This window comes from Lepidochelys olivacea, assembly GCF_965140295.1.
Source record: "Lepidochelys olivacea isolate rLepOli2 genome assembly, chromosome: 2".
In the NCBI taxonomy this organism is placed as follows: Eukaryota; Metazoa; Chordata; order Testudines; family Cheloniidae; genus Lepidochelys; species Lepidochelys olivacea.
Window position 1 is genome coordinate 181,190,527 of NC_140412.1, and position 24,870 is coordinate 181,215,396.

General features: G+C 43.1%; 1 protein-coding gene across 2 annotated transcripts in view; it reads left to right on the forward strand.

The window, feature by feature from the left end:
- Nucleotides 1–280: 280 nt before the first annotated feature.
- Nucleotides 281–24,870, forward strand: part of AOAH (acyloxyacyl hydrolase) — a 125,648-nt gene continuing 101,058 nt past the window's right edge. Inside the window, exons 1-3 of one of the 2 annotated variants that reach the window (XM_084620331.1) lie at nucleotides 281–341; nucleotides 1,137–1,288; nucleotides 23,983–24,078. In XM_084620331.1, coding sequence (XP_084476457.1) covers nucleotides 1,138–1,288; nucleotides 23,983–24,078 — 247 coding nt within the window. In that variant the 5' untranslated portion in view covers nucleotides 281–341; nucleotide 1,137. Of the gene's footprint in view, nucleotides 342–593; nucleotides 682–1,136; nucleotides 1,289–23,982; nucleotides 24,079–24,870 lie in introns of those variants that run through there. The other variant, XM_084620332.1, reaches the window with a different exon arrangement.

The window sequence follows — 24,870 nt, forward strand, 5'->3', positions numbered from 1 at the left end:
GGTCCAAGCAGGAAATGTATCTGGCTTTTTAACCCTCAGACACTGGTGGGGGTTGTAAACAAACTTTGAAAATACTGATGAGAATAGAGATGTCCAAGTCTGCTTTGAATCAGTCAGCTCCCTGCATCCCCTTTGTTCCCATTATGTTGGCAACTTGGCTTGGCTTCTTTTCTTTCCTCATCATTAGACTTCAGCAGAATGACACAAGTAAAACACTGGTCTGGGAACCCTACAGCCTAATTGCCACCCCCCACAGTGATCAAACTACACTTGTTAAGAAAAAGGGAAGAAGAAAACAGAAGACTGAGCTGTTTGCTGGGAGTGTGTCACCAACTCAGAGGGTATTTTCTTCTATTATTAATATTCATTATTTCTATCTGAAAGTGGAAGGTCCAGGCTGAGATACTACTGGAAGAGTCTGGGTTAGGTATTATTTTTTTCTGGGCTTTTTTCTTTTGTGTTTTGTTTTTGCCACACTAGCTGTGCCGGGGAGTGTCTTGCTTTATTAATGCCGAGCGGCTCCAGCACTTGCTGTGGTTTTATGATCAGTTAGTCATCTGCTGCTGCTGCCCTTGCTACAAGTGGCTGAAGAGCCCAGAGCCACAGCAGTGCATACGGGCCCCCTTCTGTTCCAGAGCCAGCAGGGAAGGAAAAGGAGGGAAAGAGAAAGGGATAATACAGGTGTGGGGGAGCTGGGGGGGGGTACAGTCCTACTGATTTTCTCTAAGTTCCTGGTGAGAGGGGGGATGTTGTGTGAGTGCTAGTGAGGGACGGGGAGCCTCTCTAGGTACTTATGAGGGAGGAGAGACCCCTGGGTAATAGTGAGAGGCTGTGCAACTGTCCGTGAATATTACTATTTGGGGATTGGAGGAAGAGACCCTCCCTGAGTACCAGTGAAGGGTGTGTGTGTGTGTGTGGGGAATATATGTGTGTGTGAGATTCTCCCTGAGCACCAAAAGAGCACCTGGGGGTGAAAGAGACGCTCCCTGTGTAGCAGGGAGGGTGTGTGAGTTTCTTTCTGTCCCCCAGATTATGAATGAGAAGCAGGTGTGCCATTCTCTCCCTGAGTATTAGGGGTATGTGTGTCCCTGAGTACTCTTCCTATATTACAGTTCGTTCTTTCTTCCTTTCTCTAGGATGAGGGGGTCCTGGCAGGCATTTCCCCCTCTATTCTTCTCCCTTTTCCTCCTCATGCTTCCACTGAAGGACATCTCAACCTCACCTCTCTCTGGTAGAGCCCAACCAACTGTGGTCTCTGGTGGGAGTGACAATGGACACACCTGTCTTGGTATGTATTCAGGTTTTGTTTGCTTGCTTTGTTCGTTCATTTGTTATTACACTGGTAAACAGAGGCTAGCTGTGCACGTAATAAATCATCCTTTATCTGTTTCAACAGCTGCCGCTGCTGCAAACCACCAGTAATCTTAGCCCAAATAATAACTGTTTTAAGACTCTCAAGGCTAACATGGGATTTGGAGCTGCTGTTTGATAGAATTCATACCCTTGGTCTGCAGGAAATATTAGTGATACTGGCTTTCACACCTAGTAGCTAGAGAACTGAAAACAGGATGTGATTGTTTTTAATATTTATTGTGGCTGTTTTGAATGTATGTTACTATGTTTTATTTTATTGTACAGATGAGCTCCCCTTTCCCTCCCCCCAGACACCCTCAAAAAACAGAAGTTTCATCTCAGTTGGTTTTGCCTGGCAAAATCTTCTTAAGAAATACATTTAGGTTTGGGACACAGAGCTTTGTGAGTGCTTCTTTGGGTTTGACAATATGTTCCTGGTGTTCAGGGTGAAATTCATCTAATGTGACGGGCCTGTGCAAGGCTTTTTGCATCACTTAAGCATTTACCTGCTTTGGAGGATGTGTCTGCTCTGGTCTGAAAGGCCAGCACAAAGGGAAGCATTGAGAAATGTTAGGGAAGAAGCCTTGAGATACATGGATTCAGTGGTCCTAACTACCTGTATAAATGGCATGGAGGTTTGCAGCTCCTTTTCCAACTTGCATGCTGAACCAGTAGCCATGGAGGTTGAGATGTGATTTAAATGCACACACCCAGGGTCCATGCACTTAACCAAATATGAGATGATTTGGGCTTTATGAGGGTGGAGTGATGTTCACCCAACATGGACTTGGTCAATTTACTCCCAAGGTGTAGCGAATTTGATAAAAGTACTAATGTCAGAGTCATCTCGGAGCATTTCTGACATCTGTGGTTAAAGTGCAGTAGGCAGGAGAATCAACCAAAGTAGGGAGTGCAGCTTTTATTGATTTATTTTTAATTGACATATAGTGACAAAACAAACATCAATTTGCTTTGTGACCAAACAGACACCTTTTTGTCCCTCTCTAGATAATTCAGTTTTCACTGAATTAGTTCCCATAGGATTCACATATCAGTTTTCACACTGTTTATACAAGTTTTGTTATGTTTCTGTGTATACAAGGAAGAATCCTCTATTTTGAGTCTATAAAATTACTTTTATGATTCGGAAACGGAGAATTAAATGTAGGCTTTGTAAAAACAAGCTTTTGCAAAACTTAAGATGAGTAGAAAACTTTTCCATGAATTAAAAATGTGTAATAGGAACAGTTATTTTTCAACAAATAAATGTTGCCCTGCAGTGTCTGTAACCCAATCACTGAAGCACGGGGAACCTGAAAGTGAAACGAACTGTAAACATAGCAAAATGGAATTAATTGCTATTTACTGTCCAAGGAGACAGCAGTGCAAATGGTAAACAAACAATGAAAAGTAAATTGTATTTTTTAAATTCCTTCAGTTGTAATAATTCAAGTTTTAACATGGGTAAGGGATTTAGTTTGCTTACAATATGTGATTTTTGTTAAAGTTTGTGTCCCTTTAATTTTTGCACAAGGCCATTATCTATCCTATCTATCTTTGAATACCACATCCATCAACATGGTAAGCATCTGAATCCTAGCTGGCTGCATAAGGCACTGGAATACAAGGGAAGTAAATTCTACTTTCATCCCATCCCTAACATCATTGACCCTCCATCTAATATCTCTTCCCTCTTTGAAGAGACCCTCAAAACTCTGCCCCTACACTTTGTGTATAGAGAGAGAGAATCCAGATCACTCTTCTTGATGTAGAGAAAATCACTAATTGTGCTGAAACCATCTATGTAACACCAGAATTTGACTCATGACCAAAACAGATTGTCATGCCCCTGAAAACTCTGCAAGCTAAATTGGTGCTGTTCAGATAATTAAAAATGCAAGTGCAGGGGGCCTGCAAGAGAGGCTTTGTAATTTCGTACACACACAACCATTCGTTATCCCAGGCTGCAATGCCTGTGGCTTAACTTCTTATTACCCGCTTTCTGTATTAATTTTGAAAACAATGACAAGCCATTTATGTTTCTTCCCTGTAATCAACAAAGCTCTGAGGATCTGATTTTTTACACTTACACTGGTGTAAAGCAGGAGTAACTGCACAGAAATGCCTGGAGTTAAAGTAGTGTGAGAGAAGAATCAGTCCCTAAGTCAATAAAACTAACCTGCTTAAAAGTAAGGAAGATAGGATTCTTTTTTATCTATCTATCTATCTATCTATCTATCTATCTATCTATCTATCTATCTATCTATCTATCTATCTATCTATCTATCTATCTATCTATCTATCTTAGGGAAGTGTGGACATCATTTCTGACTCCTCTTCAACAGCTTCCCTAAGCCATAGATTTATTAACTGAATTCTCTGGTTTGGACAGGAGTGAGAGAGATTGAAGAATCATACAGGACTCCCATTTTCATATACGTCATATGTTGATATAAGATGAAGCAGTATTTTTAACAGGAAATGGCAAACTCTCCAGTGCAAATGCCCACTGTAAAATATATAGGAAGATTTTCTTTGAGGAGCAGACTTTCAGACAGGTTAGCTGTCCAACTGGTGGTTAACTTTCCAAGACAGTTACATCCTTTGGATAAGTGAATTGGGCAACTGCTCATTTGAATGGACAGTTCAGTGCACCTGTGTGTGCAATTTACCTGATTTACATGTGTAACCATGGTAATAACTAGTTGGTTGGAAAATGAGCCTTGTGAAAAATTTCAGTGGAAACTGGGGGAAAAGATAATTGTTGAAATTTTCCACTAAACAGTTTGACTTTTCAGTGAAACTGAAAATCAAAATATTTTGTTTCAGGAATGCTGCTATGGTACCCTATAGGAGTTGCAATTCAGGTGTTTCATGCGTCTGGTCTCCTCTGTAGTCCAGGCTCTGAGGTCAGACTGTATCTCCCACGATGCACTGTATTCTCCTCTCATGGTGAGGGGAAGTGGCCACAGTGCATCATGGGAGATGTTGTTTGCCTCAGAAGCCCGTGGAGGAGGTCAGAGGCAGAGGAAACCAAGATACAACTCCCATGAGGAACCAGGACAGGATATTGAAATCAATATTTTGGGTTTTGGTCAAAATATTTGTTTTCAAATGTCTGATTTTTCAATAAAAAATCAAAATGTTCTGCAGAGTGCAGGCATTTTTCGCAAAACAATTAATTTTTTGAAAACTGAATTTTCCATCAACAATCAGTTTTGACAGTTAACTTTCATTCAGTCCTAATAATTGCACAAAAATAATGCATATAATTGTGTGTGCATTTTGCACACACAATCACATGCCAGACTAGTCTGAAAAAAATCTGTTCCTCAATCTACAGAAGGCTTTTGGGGAATATACTTATGAAAATGAAAACTATCCTTACAATTTCAATGTAGTCCTATGTCAAAGGGGACTTTTATGATGCTGTCTTTTAAAATAAAGACATTACAAACAATTTAGGGACTCCCTCCGCTCTTCTTTGTGTTGCACATGACAGATAAGAAGGGTTTAAACTGCTGCCTATTTTATATGTTTAAATTACAACTATAGGAAACAGCTGCTTTTCCCTATAGAGGCCCAGATCTAGCGCTCTGCATGCAAGATAGGTGAGTTAGGAGCCCTTGAGTTCTGAGTCTGGCTTTGCCACTATCTTGTTGTGTGTCCTCAAAAAGCCAGTTAGGACCAGATTTGTAAACCCTTATTAACATTCATGTGTACTTTTTGACAAGAGTAGCCCTCTTTCAATGAGACAACTTGTTGAGCAAGTTACTACACGCACAGCTGAGAGTGTGGCCTTTAACCTCTTATGTCTCCATTTTCCCCATCTGTGGTGGGAAATAAATAGTTAATATTTGCTAACCACAGTTTGAATACCTGGTATTATTGTTGGCCATGTCTAACATCACATTCTCTGTCTCTTGTCATTTCTTCTTTTGCATCTCTGTTGTATATTTTTACATTGCTAGTAATTTTTAAAATAAGCTTCTGTTCTCTCCTCTGTTGCCAGAGAGCGCTGTAGGGGATCTGTGCAAACGATCTGTGGAGTCTCTTGTAAGGATGAGACTGCATGTTGCAGTTGCCGGGCTCTTCTTGCTAATTGCACATTTTATTTTTTTTAAAACTTCAGCTTGCACAGCCCCCTTCGCAGCTCCCCTTTGGCTGCCCTGTGGAATGAGGCTGTTAGTCAGAGAGAGCACAATATGTTTGGGCAGCAGCTCTTTTAATCTTCTCTAGCTGACCGATATTGCATGGGTCAGCAGCCACACAGGCCAATTTTAGCTTTACCAGGACCAATGTAATTCTGCTTCATTCTTCTCATCAACTTCCCTGGACCACCTCTCACATTCATCTGTAAAAACCTAACTTCTGGGGGTAGGGAGGAAGATGCAGTAGGCACCATATTAAAACCATGTATATTTTTAATAATAACAATAACAACTTCAGAAAAGCAGAGAAAAAACCCAACCCATAATTCCAGGCTCTCCTGTGTTATAAAGCGTGAATTTGCAGCCCTGATAGTTTGTGTGATATCCAACTTTTAAAACTGTCTAGCTGTGCTTTTTATGGCGTGGATGCAGGACTGAATAATTTACTGTAGCGTATGCAGTGTCACTGTAGCTGTGTCGGTCCCAGGATATTAAAAAGATTACCTCGCCCACCCTATCTCTTACTGTAGAGTAATAAATTCCAAATCTCAGATCAATGTTGTTTGCAGTTCCTGATAATTTAGTACAGTGGCACATACCTAACACAGCGAGAGGCTTTTAATAATAATGCTGAAACAAAATGGCTGTGTAGATATTGTCTAGGGAAGCAGTGTGCTATAAAACATAATGTATAGACCAATGAGTGCTGTAAAATGTCATATTTTGGCATCAGTGTAAAACCACAATTCATTTTAGGCTGACAGTCTAGGCTAGATTCAGATCTGATCTCACGTAAACCAGTGTAAATGCAGAGTGAAGCCGTTCACTTAATTGAAGTTACTCTTGATTTACACAGATGAAAGTGAGCAGGATTTGGCCCATACCCAGTAGTGAATGTCAAATGTTTGCTATATATTTTCCCCTTTGGTTGAGATATGGATATATGAATCCCAGGCGTATATAGCACTATGGTAGTGATACTATACCAACAGTTGAATAGATATTTTCATTCTAAGCCTCTATTTTCAGAGAAATTTCAAGAAATATAGGGTAACATTTTCAAAAGCACCTAAGTCCCATTTTAAAAAGTGACTTAGGCACTTAGGAATCTCATCAAAAGACAGTGACCATAAATCATACATATAACAATGAGTGCTGTAAAGAATGTATGTAGCGTACTTACATACATTTTGGTGCTTTTGAACATTTTACCCATCACCCTTGGGGTTGAAATTCCTTGTACTTGTTCTTAGCCCAAAGGTAAGTTTGGGTTTTTTTCCCCCTTGCACCTTTAGTAACATTCTTTTTTGGCCCATTTGAATGATATGATGATGAAAAGTTGTTTATGATTCACATAATAGGTGTAACTCAGCCACCAAATGCTTGTGTGTATATATATATCTTTTCTCCTTATAGAGTCATCAGAAGTATTGCACGTACTCAGTGAACACGTTTCGGTGGTTTGGGGAGTCCTACATTTGAATCTCTTTACTTTTGTGCATATAATATGTTAAAATTGTAAGCCTTTTGTGGAAAGGACCATAGAATCATAGAATATCAGGGTTGGAAGGGACCCCAGAAGGTCATCTAGTCCAACCCCCTGCTTGAAGCAGGACCAATTCCCAGTTAAATCATCCCAGCCAGGGCTTTGTCAAGCCTGACCTTAAAAACCTCTAAGGAAGGAGATTCTACCACCTCCCTAGGTAACGCATTCCAGTGTTTCACCACCCTCTTAGTGAAAAAGTTTTTCCTAATATCCAATCTAAACCTTCCCCACTGCAACTTGAGACCATTACTCCTCGTTCTGTCATCTGCTACCATTGAGAACAGTCTAGATCCATCCTCTTTGGAACCCCCTTTCAGGTAGTTGAAAGCAGTTATCAAATCCCCCCTCATTCTTCTCTTCTGCAGGCTAAACAATCCCAGCTCCCTCAGCCTCTCCTCATAACTCATGTGTTCCAGACCCCTAATAATTTTTGTTACCCTTCGCTGGACTCTCTCCAATTTATCCACATCCTTCTTGTAGTGTGGGGCCCAAAACTGGACACAGTACTCCAGATGAGGCCTCACCAATGTCGAATAGAGGGGAACGATCACGTCCCTCGATCTGCTCGCTATGCCCCTACTTATACATCCCAAAATGCCATTGGCCTTCTTGGCAACAAGGGCACACTGCTGACTCATCTTTTTGGTATGTTTGTATATATACGGTACCTAGAACAACTGGGGCTTCTAGGTGTTACTGCATCAATAATTACTGTGGTAGGTTTTTTCTCATTAGACTGTGGACAAACTGGAAGTAAAGATGTGATTAAACCTTTCTGACGCCAATTCAGACTTCAGTGGAATTTAAGCACATGCTTAACTTTAAGCATGTGCTTAAGCACCTTTCTGAAGAGGGAAACTTTCCTGAATTGGGGCGTCAGAGAAAAGAGGAATAGAGAACATCACTTCTTACATTACACACGCACACATTTTTATATTAAACAATATCAAAGAGGAAAGTCCATTGGAAATGCTTGTTATATATTTTGCTAAATGATTATCTTTCAGATATACCTTCTGTAGCACCAGGCATCTATTTTGCCAATGTGGATAGGTACCACTGACCTCTACTGGGTGGAATCAGAACTTTCCACATCTATATCATGGCCCCTGTATGGTATCTAGAGGAGAGAATAATAAATACAGACCTCTGTTTTTTGAGCAGTAGGATTAGAGTTCTGTCCCTGCTATTGCATGATGCTCAGAGTGACTGTGGTAAACAAGAAAAGTGACACATGTGATGTTCCTAGGTTTTTATGCCATCTACTGAGATGCAATACACTTAAAATATCAATATATTGATATTAATATTTTAAATGTATGGTAATGCACTACATTACATTATGCAGCATAGCTCAAATATAATGAAAATTGACAAATTTGGTGATATTCTAAATAAAATTTGTATATTGCCACATGTATTTAACATGCAAAATATGTTGCGTAACACAACAAATTTAGGGGGAAATGTATAGTTTATGCGAACATTTTTAAAAATGGGTACCTAAAATTACAATCACATCAGTGTCTCTATCAAATGTATTTACATATTATGCATATATGATATGGAAAACTAAAATCTGAATTTTGTCCTTCAGAACCTCTCAGACTCAGGTCTCTTTGTACTTTTTCTTCAAAAGCCATAGAACCTCTGGGTAGCCTGGTAGGTGAGGTTTTTGACATACAAGGCCCATATAAATCCATTGTACAATGAGTGATGCAGAGTTGCAGGAATTGTGGGGGGAAATGCACATTTGGCCACATGGAAATTCAGATGTACTGTCTTCTATAGAATAGCATGCATCTGCATGTGTGCTTATCAGGAAGCAGGTAGGGGGGAAAGTGAACAAGCCCTATAAAATAATAATTTTATAATTGCCTTCAAGGATTTCATTGCACTTTACAAACACTGAGCCTGTTTACAGATGGGGAAACTCAGGCCTTGGGAATTGGCTTGTCCAAAGTCACGCAGGAAGTCTCTGACAGAATAGACTCCAAGACTCACAACTCCATGGGCAGATCCTCCACTGGTGTAAATTGTCACATCTCCATTGACTTCACTTTCACCTGAAAATCAGTTCAAGTGCCTTCACCATTAGATCACGTTTCCTCTCTCTCTCTTTTTTTTTTTTTTTTTGGCTTCTGGGATAATTTTAGCCCAGGATGTTGAAGCAAGTCAAAATACAACAAATTCTCTTCAGAAGTACAGTTCCAGAAATGTCTCAGAGCCCTCTCTGGCTATACACTCTATGCTGTATTAATCATCCCTAAGGACTCCAACTGAGATAGCCAAGACATTTTTTATTCATTCTGTTTCCTGATTTTCCTCCATATCCTAAGGCTCCTTTTGTAATAGAGTTTTCTGAAACTTGGACAAGTATTGTATTAACTGTGAAATACAATAGATTAAGGGATATTGACTTAGAACAATGTTGTGCCTGTTGAAACCATATATTATCAGCCCCAGCTCTTAGCTAATTTACCAATCTATTCAGCTGAAGAAGATAAAAATACCAGTAAACATAGGAGAGGTCAAGACAACCAGACTCCTCGTCCAAATGCAGGTGTATGGGAAGGCAAGGTGGTAGGGGCCAGACAACTGCATGAAATGGGAGAAGTGCTCAATGTGCTTCAGAAAATCTTCGTTCTTGATATCAATAGGAAACATTTAAGAAATATACAACATTTGGGAATGGATATTCATTTTATAAGGGTCACTCTTTTACAGATAGAAATCAGGAGGTTTTGCTGTATATTTAGATCTGTCTTTATTTTCCATTGAACTTGAACTCATTTTATGGAAGATGTTCTTTAATAACTAGGATCAGATGGGTTTCAGAGTAGCAGCTGTGTTAGTCTGTATCCACAAAAAGAACAGGAGTACTTGTGGCACCTTAGAGACTAACAAATTTATTTGAGCATAAGCTTTTGTGGGCTACAGCCCACTTCATCGGATGCATAGAATGGAACATATAGTAAGAAGATTATATATATATATACATATACACACACACACATACCAAGAACATGAAAAGGTGGAGTAAGAGGCTAATTAATTAAGATGAGCTATTATCAGCAGGAGAGAAAAACTTTTGTAGTGATAATCAAGATGGCCCATTTAGACAGTTGACAAGAAGGTGTGAGGATACTTAACATGGGGAAATAGGATCAGATGCTGTCTTGTGTTTTAGAGTAGCAGCCATGTTAGTCTGTATTCGCAAAAAGAAAAGGAGTACTTGTGGCACCTTAGGCAAAAACAATCCCTATTCAAAGCGGAAAGCAGGAAGAATGGACTGCTGCAGGCTCGTGCCCACTGGAGATTGGGGATGCTGTTCCACTGGAGCTCTGCAGGGCTAGGCTTAGGATCTTTGGAAGTGGGGTGGAGAAAGCAAGAAATGGAGCCAGCAATCAGTTCTTCTCTGCAGGGTGCTTTGCTCCTGACCCCATCGATTACTGAGCAAAAATCTATCCCTTAGAGAAGAAATAGCCCTCCTCTCTGCGGCTGATTCTAAGCAACTGTGAGGGGAGTCAGCCAATGTTAGCTTGGCTCCTGAACATTCAGTGCACCTGGGTAGCTTGGCTCCTGAACATTCAGTGCACCTGGGTAGCAAATGGTACCTCCACACCTCACCAGTTCAGCTATTACACTGTTAATATGGAGTGATCAGAGTTTCCTGACTTCCTTCTGCAGCAGCATATGTCTTTTTTAAACACACAAGGGAAAGACACAACTTACTAACAAAACTGTTTTATGCCAGCTGCCTGAGCAGCAGTGATTCTCCCGTGCAGTAGGTCTTCCTATTTGGGTTTGCTCAGTAGGGTGGGAAGACAATATGTAAATAAAGTCATGAAATCAATGCAAGTAGACACATGCAGGGCAAACAGTACACACTGTTACACCTTGCACTGCTTCTAGAGGAGGGAGGACTAGGAATGATTACTCATGTTCAAGGGGAAGGGTGGAGTTCTCTGTTGGAGTGGAGTTCATCCCATTCTCGAGACACTGCCCTATAGTCCAAGTTTCAAAAAGATACCCCTGAAGAGCAAATATTGTGCCTTTCTGCCAAATGGTGTTCATTATTTAGGTACTCTTCTGCACAGACTGCCACCCCCCTCTCACAACTCGGCACCGCTTTAGAGAGAATGCCTCCTTGTGCATCCCAGTAGCACAAGGGGCAGAGAATAATTTGCAACACCCCTTTATGGGGTACAACATTCTCTCTGCTGCACAACTGGCTGGCTCCTTGGGGCTGAGAAGGCAGAGCCATAGCTCCTTCCACTCCCCGCTGCCTTTTCAGTGCATTGCTCCCAGCGGAAACAAATTAGTCGCAGCCCTGACACGCCTCTGAGTGTGGGGACTGCCATTCTGGGTAGCCCCTCCATCTACACCCTAGCCCAAGTACAGAGACTTGTGCTAGCTCAGCTTGGGTGAGCTGCATAACAGGGGAAGCATCGTTAGCGGCCTAAAAGGGGAAGCTAGTTGTTTCCTCACCACCATGTATGTTTGTGAAAGGGCTAGCCACAATCTCGCCCACAGAGTTTGCGCAATGCTGAAAGCAATCTGCCTGGAAACTTTCTCTCATTTCCTGTCTGAACTGCACTTTTCAGAGGGGCTGTTTGCCTAACTAGGAGTTCAGTAAGGGGGGTGGAGGGGTGAGGAAAAACTCCATTGTCTAGAACCCTAGATCAAAGTAAAAGATGACAGGCTATTCTCAGTCAGTAACCTGAAGGTCTGTGGGTTCATGTAGAGTGCCAGAGAATCCATTTGATAAAGTCTTGGCTTTACAAAAACTTATCTGAAATTGGAAACCTGAAAACTAAAGAGGCAACTCTGTGTGCCTTGACACTTTCACAGCAGCCACAGATATAATTCTAATGATAGTTTCTTTTGTATGTTGCTGCAGAAGTGGATTAAGTTAAACAGTCTGCTGAGATTGCTAGGGACTGCATGGCCAAGAAATGAATTTCTCTTGCTCTGGTTTTATTATAAGGGTATGATTTTTTCTAGTCTATTGGTAATGTCATTTTATTATTAAACACTATTTTCAAATACATGGGGAGAAGTGCTCCTTGACATGTGAATTTTCAGATTACTGCTGCTGAGTAAAATGGTTATGGTTTCCTCTTATCTCCTCATAAATTAACAGCAAATGGGACAAACTATCTCTAAAAGAGGCAGATATTTTATTAATACCAGAGTCTAGTTTCTAATGGCTAGTAAGCATTATAATACCAATGCATTTCTCCTAGAGAAAACATTCTTCAACCTGTCAAGGCATTGAAACCTATTATCAAGTACCATGGAACAGTCAATTTCTTGAATCTTATTTATAAAGAAAATCCCACACAACTACAAAATAAATGCAAGTTTTTAACTTCAATTGTGGAACCAATTTAACTTGCTTCATATGTGCCTCCCACAATATGAAAAATAAATCAAATATCAATTTGCTGAATTAAAAAAGCTATAAACAGGTATTTCTAGATCTGAAACTGGTTAACTTGCTTTTCCACTGAGCCCATGGTATTAAAAAGCTTATATACTCTCTGAAAATATTCTCTGACATCAGCAGAAGTGATTAAAGCAGTGAGATTTCACCAGGTTTTCAAAGGCAGTTGACTTTTCTTTTTTCCCCCCTCATTTCCTTTTTATCTACCTAATGATTTTCCATTTTTAGCCAACAGAGTACTGACCATAAATGTCTTATGAAGATTTGCTAATATGTCTGTGTGAGGAGCTGATGATTTGTCTACTTATTGTGAAGTGTTTTTTAAAAAAGGTTGTAGCAAAAGTGAACTCTGCTGATGTTACTAGTATATGCCTAGAGAAAAATGGATTGTATCATTATGATTATGGTATGATCAGTGTGCACTAACGCACAGTCCCTGCCTTGAGTGTCTTATAATTTAAAGAGATCAGAATTCCACCCTGAACTTCCCAAAATCCACTTGGGGAATATTTATAACTTCACCATGTGTCATTCTTTTCTAGGGCTTTGGGAAGGAAAGGATGAATCATTATGTTGATTTGTTTTCTATCAGTCTTAGTTTTACACTGAAATAAATCTGTCTGTAGTATATCAGAATGCAATCTGGACATGCATCCATGTAACAATGTAATTAACATTTTTGCATGCATCTTATTGACATGCTGCTGCATCTGAAATATGAAGTGAATATAATACTTAGTTCAGTTTTTGGATACTACAGTACAACTGTGAAGACCAGAAAAGAAGTGACATGACACAGGATATACATCCTCCCCTTTCTGCAAGACTGCAAACATGCTATGATTACAACATATAATCACATCATCAATGAGCGTATGGTATCACACTGACTGGTTACATTAAATGGCAGCTATATAGATCCCTAACCACAACAGCAAATAGTTCCTTCCTGCCTGATAGAGTGCAAGAAGATGCTTGAGGTAGGAAGAAGACTTCCACAAGGACTGACAGGATTGTAACCATGGCTATGGCTGAAACTTCATCCCTGCTATAAATGGCTACAGTACAGTGCTTTGAAAGAAAAGTGGATGTGTGCTTTATTGCTGTCTTAATTGAGAAATTAATATATCGTGAACAGGAGACACAGAGGGAATGCTATCAGGGGCTTACGTGGTGAAAGAGCAGTGAAAATGAGGAGTTCTCTGTTATATCACAAAGACATATGGAACATTATTTTTTCTGTGCTGCAGACTTTATAACCTTCAGCTGCTCAAAGTGACAGGTTGCTCAGCTTGAGGAAGTAGATGTTCAAAATCTAAATGAAAATCTCTGCAAATTTTACCTACATTGGGCGGGGGGGGGGGGGCGTATAGGGGAGAATATGTCTTTTCTCTGTGAATGTGACCAGCCTTGGAATTTGCCAATAGATCCTCTCACTCCCTTGTTTGAACCACTTCATCAGGTTCTCCTTGCCAGGGCATCAGTTTGAATATTTTGCCCTGAATTCAGGCTGTGCTCATTTCTGCCTGAGCCTACATTTGGCTCTTGTCTCCTGTCACATTCTCCCCTCATGCCTTTTGCTTTGCCAACAGTGTTGACCTCGATGCCTCCATAGTTTTCTTCTCTCACTCCCATCTTTGCACTTTTTCCAGGCTGCCATGAATGCAATGCATGACGTTCCGAACCCACTTCTCCCAGCCAGTGTCCCATCTTCATTCAGATCTTCCCTGAAGAGTCACTTCTTCAGTGAGGTCTGCACACAATAAAAATGAAAAATAATAACTACTACTTTTTAGAAATGTCAAAGCCAACTCCTGCCTCTTGTTTGGCTAGTGCATCTCATCTTTCTACTCCTTCTTTGAGACTGTAAACTCTTTAGACTGAGGGCTGTGAAAAGAAGGGTAGTCCTGTGGTTAAAGCACTGGACTGGTACTCAAGAGACAAGTTTACTTCTTAGCCTTACCACGTATTTCCTATGTAAGCCTGAGCAAGTCATTTAATCTCTGTAAAATAGAAGCAGCAATAGGGGTTGGGAGGGTAAATTTGCTAATATTTGTAAGGTGCTCAGACATACAGTGGTGGGGGCCTTAGCTATATAGAATAGAAGTCCCTCCTGGATATGTTCCTAGCAGGGTTTCCACGGTGGGTATAGGATGTACGGTATGTCTGCTCTGGGCATTGATGTTGGGTCTCTGATTTTGTTGGTTTTTTTAGAAATTGGTTTTATATATTCGAGTGTGTGTGTCCCCACAGAAAATGCTCTAAGTGCATTAAGTGCATTAACTCGGCGGAGTGCTTCCACAGTACCGAGGCTAGAGTCGACTTCTGGAGCGTTGCACTGTAGATAGCTATCCCACAGTTCCCGCAGTCTCCGCTGCCCATTGGAATTCTGGGTTGAGATCCCAATGCCTGATGGGGCTAAAACATTGTCGCGGGTGGTTCTGGGTACATATCATCAGGCCCCCGTTCCCTCACTCCCTCCATGAAAGCAAGGGCAGACAATCGTTTCGCGCCTTTTTTCCTGAGTTACCTGTGCAGACGCCATACCACGGCAAGCATGGAGCCCGCTCAGGTAACCATCACCCTATGTCTCCTGGGTGCTGGCAGACGTGGTACGGCTTTGCTACACAGTAGCAGCAACCCATTGCCTTGTGGCAGCAGATGGTGCAATATGAGTGGTAGCCGTCATCATCATGTCCGAGGTGCTCCTGGCCACGTCGGCTGGGAGGGCCTGGGTAGACATGGGCGCAGGGACTTAATTTAGAGTGACTTGACCAGGTCATTCTCTTTAGTCCTGCAGTCAGTCCTATTGAACCGTCTTATGGTGAGCAGGCAGGCGATACGGATTGCTAGCAGTCGTACTGTACCATCTTCTGCCGGGCAGGCAAGAGATGAGGATTGCTAGCAGTCGTATTGTACCATCTTCTGCCAGGCAGGCAAGAGATGAGGATGGCTAGCAGTCGTACTGTACCATCTTCTGCCGAGCAGCCATGAGATGTGGATGGCATGCAGTCCTTCTGCACCGTCTGCTGCCAGCCAAAGATGTAAAAGATAGATGGAGTGGATCAAAACAAGAAATAGACAAGATTTGTTTTGTACTCATTTGCCTCCTCCCCTGTCTAGGGGACTCATTCCTCTAGGTCACACTGCAGTCACTCACAGAGAAGGTGCAGCAAGGTAAATCTAGCCATGTATCAATCAGAGGCCAGGCTAACCTCCTTGTTCCAATAAGAACAATAACTTAGGTGCACCATTTCTTATTGGAACCCTCCGTGAAGTCCTGCCTGAAATACTCCTTGATGTAAAGCCACCCCCTTTGTTGATTTTAGCTCCCTGAAGCCAACCCTGTAAGCCGTGTCGACAGTCGCCCCTCCCTCTGTCAGAGCAACGGCAGACAATCGTTCCGCGCCTTTTTTCTCTGCGGACGCCATACCAAGGCAAGCATGGAGGCTGCTCAGCTCACTTTGGCAATTAGGAGCACATTAAACACCACACGCATTATCCAGCAGTATATGCAGCACCGGAACCTGGCAAAGCGATACCGGGCGAGGAGGCGACGTCAGCGCGGTCACGTGAGTGATCAGAACATGGACACAGATTTCTCTGAAAGCATGGGCCCTGCCAATGCATGCATCATGGTGCTAATGGGGCAGGTTCATGCTGTGGAATGCCGATTCTGGGCTCGGGAAACAAGCACAGACTGGTGGGACCGCATAGTGTTGCAGGTCTGGGACGATTCCCAGTGGCTGCGAAACTTTCGCATGCGTAAGGGCACTTTCATGGAACTTTGTGACTTGCTTTCCCCTGCCCTGAAGTGCATGAATACCAAGATGAGAGCAGCCCTCACAGTTGAGAAGCGAGTGGCGATAGCCCTGTGGAAGCTTGCAACGCCAGACAGCTACCGGTCAGCCGGGAATCAATTTGGAGTGGGCAAATTTACTGTGGGGGCTGCTGTGATGCAAGTAGCCCACGCAATCAAAGATCTGCTGCTATCAAGGGTAGTGACCCTGGGAAATGTACAGGTCATAGTGGATGACTTTGCTGCAGTGGGATTCCCTAACTGTGGTGGGGCCATAGACGGAACCCATATCCCTATCTTGGCACCGGAGCACCAAGCCGCCGAGTACATAAACCTGCATGGGGTACTTTTCAATAGTGCTGCAAGCTCTGGTGGATCACAAGGGACGTTTCACCAACATCAACGTGGGATGGCCGGGAAAGGTACATGATGCTCGCATCTTCAGGAACTCTGGTCTGTTTCAAAAGCTGCAGGAAGGGACTTTATTCCCAGACCAGAAAATAACTGTTGGGGATGTTGAAATACCTATATGTATCCTTGGGGACCCAGCCTACCCCTTAATGCCATGGCTCATGAAGCCGTACACAGGCAGCCTGGACAGTAGTCAGGAGCTGTTCAACTACAGGCTGAGCAAGTGCAGAATGGTGGTAGAATGTGCATTTGGACGTTTAAAGGCGCGCTGGCGCAGTTTACTGACTCGCTTAGACCTCAGCGAAACCAATATTCCCACTGTTATTACTGCTTGCTGTGTGCTCCACAATATCTGTGAGAGTAAGGGGGAGACGTTTATGGTGGGGTGGGAGGTTGAGGCAAATTGCCTGGCTGCTGGTTACACGCAGCCAGACACCAGGGCGGTTAGAAGAGCACAGGAGGGCGCGGTACGCATCAGAGAAGCTTTGAAAACCAGTTTCATGACTGGCCAGGCTACGGTGTGAAAGTTCTGTTTGTTTCTCCTTGATGAAACCCCCCGCCCCTTGGTTCACTCTACTTCCCTGTAAGCTAACCACCCGCCCCTCCTCCCTTCAATCACCACTTGCAGAGGCAATAAAGTCATTGTTGCTTCACATTCATGCATTCTTTATTCATTCATCACACAAATAGGGGGATGACTACCAAGGTAGCCCAGGAGGGGTGGTGGAGGAGAGAAGGAAAATGCCACACAGCACTTTAAGCACAGCACTTTAAAAGTTTACAACTTTAAAATTTATTGAATGACAGCCTTCTTTTTTTTGGGCAATCCTCTGTGGTGGAGTGGCTGGTTGGCCGGAGGCCCCCCCACCGCGTTCTTGGGCGTCTGGGTGTGGAGGCTATGGAACTTGGGGAGAAGGGCGGTTGGTTACAGAGGGGCTGCAGTGGCAGTCTGTGCTCCAGCTGCCTTTGCTGCAGCTCAGCCATACACTGGAGCATACTGGTTTGGTCCTCCAGCAGCCTCAGCATTGAATCCTGCCTCCTCTCATCACGCTGCCGCCACATTTGAGCTTCAGCCCTCTCTTCAGCCCGCCACTTACTCTCTTCAGCCCGCCACCTCTCCTCCTGGTCATTTTGTGCTTTCCTGCACTCTGACATTATTTGCCTCCACGCATTCGTCTGTGCTCTGTCAGTGTGGGAGGACAGCATGAGCTCGGAGAACATTTCATTGTGAGTGCGTTTTTTTTTCTTTCTAAGCTTCATTAGCCTCTGGGAAGGAGAAGATCCTGTGATCATTGAAACACATGCAGCTGGTGGAGAAAAAAAAAGGGACAGCGGTATTTAAAAAGACACATTTTATAAAACAGTCGCTACACTCTTTCAGGGTAAACCTTGTTGTTAACATTACATACATAGCACATGTGCTTTCGTTACAAGGTCGCATTTTGCCTCCCCCCACCGCGTGGCTACCCCCTCAACCTTCCCCCCTCCCTGTGGCTAACAGCAGGGAATATTTCTGTTTAGCCACAGGCAAACAGCCCAGCAGGAATGGGCTCCTCTGAGTGTCCCCTGAAGAAAAGCACTCTATTTCAACCAGGTGACCATGAATTATATCTCACTCTCCTGAGGATAACACAGAGAGATAAAGAACGGATGTTGTTTGAATGCCAGCAAACATACACTGCAATGCTTTGTTCTACAATGATTCCCGAGTATGTGTTACTGGCCTGGAGTGGTAAAGTGTCCTACCATGAAGGACGCAATAAGGCTGCCCTCCCCAGAAACCTTTTGCAAAGGCTTTAGGAGTACATCTAAACCGCGAATGCCAGGGCAAAGTAATCCTTTCACATGCTTGCTTTTAAACCATGTATAGTATTTTAAAAGGTACACTCACCAGAGGTCCCTTCTCCTCCTGCTGGGTCCAGGAGGCAGCCTTGGGTGGGTTCGGGGGGTACTGGCTCCAGGTCCAGGGTGAGAAACAGTTCCTGGCTGTCGGGAAAACCGGTTTCTCCGCTTGCTTGCTGTGAGCTATCTACAACCTCATCATCATCATCATCTTCTTCGTCCCCAAAACCTGCTTCCGTATTGCCTCCATCTCCATTGAAGGAGTCAAACAACACGGCTGGGGTAGTGGTGGCTGAACCCCCTAAAATGGCATGCAGCTTATCAGAGAAGCGGCATGTTTGGGGCTCTGACCCGGAGCGGTCGTTCGCCTCTCTGGTTTTCTGGTAGGCTTGCCTCAGCTCCTTCAGTTTCACGCGGCACTGCTTCGGGTCCCTGTTATGGCCTCTGTCCTTCATGCCCTGGGAGATTTTGACAAAGGTTTTGGTATTTCGAAAACTGGAACGGAGTTCTGATAGCACGGATTCCTCTCCTCAAACAGCGATCAGATCTCGTACCTCCCGTTCGGTCTATGCTGGAGCTCTTTTGCGATTCTGGGACTCCATCATGGTCACCTGTGCTGATGAGCTCTGCATGGTCACCTGCAGCTTGCCACTCTGGCCAAACAGGAAATGAGATTTAAAAGGTCGCGGTTCTTTTCCTGTCTACCTGGCCAGTGCATCTAAGTTGAGAGTGCTGTCCAGAGCGGTCACAATGGAGCACTCTGGGATAGCTCCCGGAGGCCAATACCGTCGAATTGTGTCCACAGTACCCCAAATTCGAGCCGGCAAGGTCGATTTAAGCGCTAATCCACTTGTCAGGGGTGGAGTAAGGAAATCGATTTTAAGAGCCCTTTAAGTCGAAATAAAGGGCTTCATTGTGTGGACGGGTGCAAGTTTACATCGATTTAACGCTGCTAAATTCGACCTAAAGTCCTAGTGTAGACCAGGGCTATGAGATGGTGAGCTCCCTGCTATTCCCATTGGTGTCATAGAATCATAGAATCATAGAGTATCAGGGTTGGAAGGGACCCCAGAAGGTCATCTAGTCCAACCCCCTGCTTGAAGCAGGACCAATTCCCAGTTAAATCATCCCAGCCAGGGCTTTGTCAAGCCTGACCTTAAAAACCTCTAAGGAAGGAGATTCTACCACCTCCCTAGGTAACGCATTCCAGTGTTTCACCACCCTCTTAGTGAAAAAGTTTTTCCTAATATCCAATCTAAACCTCCCCCACTGCAACTTGAGACCATTACTCCTCGTTCTGTCATCTGCTACCATTGAGAACAGTCTAGAGCCATCCTCTTTGGAACCCCCTTTCAGGTAGTTGAAAGCAGTTATCAAATCCCCCCTCATTCTTCTCTTCTGCAGGCTAAACAATCCCAGCTCCCTCAGCCTCTCCTCATAACTCATGTGTTCCAGTCCCCTAATCATTTTTGTTGCCCTTCGCTGGACTCTCTCCAATTTATCCACATCCTTCTTGAAGTGTGGGGCCCAAAACTGGACACAGTACTCCAGATGAGGCCTCACCAATGTCGAATAGAGGGGAATGATCACGTCCCTCGATCTGCTCGCTATGCCCCTACTTATATATCCCAAAATGCCATTGGCCTTCTTGGCAACAAGGGCACACTGCTGACTCATATCCAGCTTCTCGTCCACTGTCACCCCTAGGTCCTTTTCTGCAGAACTGCTGCCTAGCCATTCGGTCCCTAGTCTGTAGCTGTGCATTGGGTTCTTCCGTCCTAAGTGCAGGACCCTGCACTTATCCTTATTGAACCTCATCAGATTTCTTTTGGCCCAATCCTCCAATTTGTCTAGGTCCTTCTGTATCCTATCCCTCCCCTCCAGCGTATCTACCACTCCTCCCAGTTTAGTATCATCCGCAAATTTGCTGAGAGTGCAATCCACACCATCCTCTAGATCATTTATGAAGGTATTGAACAAAACCGGCCCCAGGACCAACCCTTGGGGCACTCCACTTGATACCGGCTGCCAACTAGACATGGAGCCATTGATCACTACCCGTTGAGCCCGACAATCTAGCCAGCTTTCTACCCACCTTATAGTGCATTCATCCAGCCCATACTTCCTTAACTTGCTGACAAGAATACTGTGGGAGACCGTGTCAAAAGCTTTGCTAAAGTCAAGAAACAATACATCCACTGCTTTCCCTTCATCCACAGAACCAGTAATCTCATCATAAAAGGCGATTAGATTAGTCAGGCATGACCTTCCCTTGGTGAATCCATGCTGGCTGTTCCTGATCACTTTCCTCTCATGCAAGTGCTTCAGGATTGATTCTTTGAGGACCTGCTCCATGATTTTTCCAGGGACTGAGGTGAGGCTGACTGGCCTGTAGTTCCCAGGATCCTCCTTCTTCCCTTTTTTAAAGATTGGCACTACATTAGCCTTTTTCCAGTCATCCGGGACTTCCCCGGTTCGCCACGAGTTTTCAAAGATAATGGCCAATGGCTCTGCAATCACAGCCGCCAATTCCTTCAGCACTCTCGGATGCAACTTGTCCGGCCCCATGGACTTGTGCACGTCCAGCTTTTCTAAATAGTCCCTAACCACCTCTATCTCCACAGAGGGCTGGCCATCTCTTCTCCATTTTGTGATGCCCAGCGCAGCAGTCTGGGAGCTGACCTTGTGTCCTTGAATTACTTCCTATAAAATATAAAGTTTGCTTTTCTCTATATAGAATTATATTACCTTGTAATAAAAACTCTCAATAAAGAGATTGGGCCTAATAATTTCCAGTGGTGGTATGTTTTCTCCACCACTTTCCAACTCATAACCTGGCCCATGAAGAATATCGCAGCCTTATGTTGGAAAATAACACCTTGTTTGGTTTATTAGCACATTGTGGCAGGGTCATCAATAGAGAATTTATCTGCCCCTTACTAGATATAGGCCTGACCAAAACCCTGAATGTTAATAGCTCTGAGCTTTGGGAAAGTTTGGATCTGTATCAGTATTTGAATTTTGCATCTCTATTTTGTGTCAAACAAAAACCTGAGATCTGAGTCTCCTCAGTAGTCCCTGGTGGAAGAAAAGAGACAGGACTCAGCTGTATTGAATACAAAGGGAATTCTTTATTTGCGCTGCTGGCAACAAGTAGATCTTAGAATTCTCTCCAGCTCTCTAGCTCCTAGAATACACACACACTGTGCTACTGATTGTCACTACACAGGCACACTCTCTAAGTCTGTCTGCACTGCAACCAGGGATGTAATTTGCAGCTCATGTAGACATACCCATGAGAGCTTTAATCTAACTAGCTCATGGAAAAATAGCAGTGAGGACACGATGGCATCAGCAAACGCTGTACAAACCTTCCTCCTTTGCTGGGTACATACTTTCTTGTCCAGCCAGGGCCAGCATGTCCTCACTGCTATTTCTAGTAAGCTAATTAGATTAAAGCTAGCAAGGGTACAGCTACATGAGCTGCAGATCACAGCCCCAGTTTCAGGGGAGTCAGCCTAAGCCTGACTTGAACTTCGCAGTCAAGGAAGGGTCTGCTGATTATTTTGGTCAAGACATAAGAACGGCCATACTGGGTCAGACCAAAGGTCCATCTAGCCCAGTATCCTGGGTTTCGACAGTGGCCAATGCCAAGTGCTTCAGAGGGAATGAACAGAATAGGGAATCATCGAGTGATCCATCCCCTGTCGCCCACTCCCAGCTTCTGGCAAACAGAGGCTAGGGTTACCATCGCTGCCTATTTTGGCTAATAGCCATTGATGGACCTATCCTCCATGAACTTATCTAGTTCTTTTTTGAACCCTGTTATAGTCTTGGCCTTCACAACATCCTCTGGCAAGGAATTCCACAGATTGACTCTGTGTTGTGTGAAGAAATACTTCCTTTTGTTTGTTTTAAACCTGCTGCCTATTAAGACTTTGCATCATCTAACATGGCTCCTTTTAAAATTGCAGATCCTTCACCCCATAGCCTCACTGAAGGGAGATCCAATGACAGGTACCCCAGTTTTATATGGAGCTATATTCAGCTTTTGAGCAACAGCTCTGTGCAGGGGCCAATGTGGAGTCACCCCTTGAGGAGCACCAGAGACACTGGACCTCTCAAAGGCACAGCTCTCTAGTGCTTCCCCTTGCACACAAGGAGACTGAAATGTGCTCTGTTGGGATTAAATAAAACCTCAAGATTCTCTGCCATTTCCCCTGGTGCACCAGCCTTTCTCTGCTGTCTGGTACAGTGGAGGCAAGGCTGTGTTCCCACTTGCACAGGCCTAGAGCAGCAGCGAGCAGTCCCTGAGCTTACCAGAGCTCAGAAAGTGACCCCTATACAACCACATAAAGGGAGCATGGTGAATTTAGGAAATATTTCGGCCTTAGCAAATGTTTATTTTGTTGTCTTGGGGCCTGCTCTTGCAAGCCCTCTGTGTGTAGAACCTCCATTGACTCCCATGGAGATCCTGTGCAGGACTATGCCATGTTGTCAGTGGAGTGTTTTGTCTGATGTGTTATATTTGTGGTTGGTGATTTCTAATCTACAGTCATGCAGGAGTTTTTTGTCCTTCAGCTTTTGCCTATTTCTGTCCAGGTGCATGCTGTGAAGATGTAACAGTTAAGTCACTGTGAATCAACCTTGGGCATGTGATTGCCAGCTATGTGCAAAATGCCAAGATGCTGATTACAATATTGTCTGTTGGAATAGTGTTGGATCACTAGAATATTTTTTTTCCTTCCTCAGTTTGTTTCTTCCTTGCAGGTGGGTTCACACTAGGGACAAGAATCAAACCTAGAAATTAGTTTGTTTGTACAGTGTTTCTCACCAATGTGGCTAACAAAATATTTTTCTATTGGAAAATACCATTTTGTAGAAATCTTAACTTTCTGCTGGAACGTGTAGATTTTCGAAAAAATTAATTTAAAATTTTTTGGATAAAAAGCATTTTGATATTTTATTTCAAAGTGAATTTTTTAGAAATTTATTTTATATGATAAATTATGACATAACGTACAAAAATCAAAGTTTGAACAAAACATCTTTATTTTATTGGAATGAATTTTGTTTTCAGAAAGATTTTGTTCCAGGAAATTTCTGGTTTTCTTCTGATTCAGAATTAAAACAAATTTTGAAATGTCAGATTTGATGGGCGACTTGACCAGATCTAAATATGGCTGTATAAAATTCAGGCTCTTTTGTGCATTCATCTACCAATTGCATCCAATCTCTGGCTTGATAAGTAGCACTGTTTTAATAAAAGTTAGAAATAAAGTGGGGTTTTTTTTCCAGAACTATTGTCAGCCATGGAACATCTCAAAAAACAAAACACCCAATGGTTCATGTCCACTTGGCTATATTCACACTCTATTTAATCCTGTCATATGTATGAGATAGTGATCTCTTTGTTTTTGCTTGTTTGCAGGATGTGTGCTTGTGGTATCAGTAATTGAACAGCTTGCAATGTTTCACAACTGTACAGCAAAAGCAGCAATAGAGAGAGTCTGCAACTATCTACCTGGTAAATATCAAATACACCATATGTTATGCTGGTACCACTGTATTTCACTGTTAATTAAAAATTCATTTGAATCTGAAAATGTTTTACCCACTACTGTTACAAAATCTACGAATAGTGTATGTGAAAGACATCAAGGGTGAAATTGTAGCTCACTAAAGTCAGTGATCACTCCCACTGACTTTAGTGGAGCCAGAATTTCACCCCAAAGATACTTGCATATAATACCCTCAGTTTGTTTACTTTGTATATTTGTCAGCACTTTAAGAATAGCCAGTTTCACTGTATATTCAGTCAGTTTCCCCTGACATTTGTGCGAGTCTTTACATAGCAACTGGGAAGATGAAAACATTTTCAGAAATAAGAAACTGTTATAAACTGTTGTAAAGTCACAAAAACTGGCAGAGGGACTAAAGGGCAGGTGTAAGACCTTCAATTACTTCAAAGTAACTTTTTAAAATGGACTAGATATATGCCATAGTGCTGGTAGGGAACCGTACCTCACTCACCCGTCCAAAATGTAACCCAGGGGCTGCACTTGTGCAACAGTAACACAATCCGCAGCATGCAGATGGCGTATCATGGGCAGCCAAGGCCTGAATGAGGTCAGGTAGGTGCTGTGCTGCCAAGGGGGAGAAGGAGAAGAGGTGCTGTTCACAAAAGGCAAGCAGGAGAGCTACCCCTCAAGGGTCATGGTAGATTCTCCATTACTGACAATTTTTAAATCAAGATTGGATGTTTTTCTAAAAGATCTGCTCTAGGAATGATTTTGGGGAAGTTCTCTGGCTTGTGTTA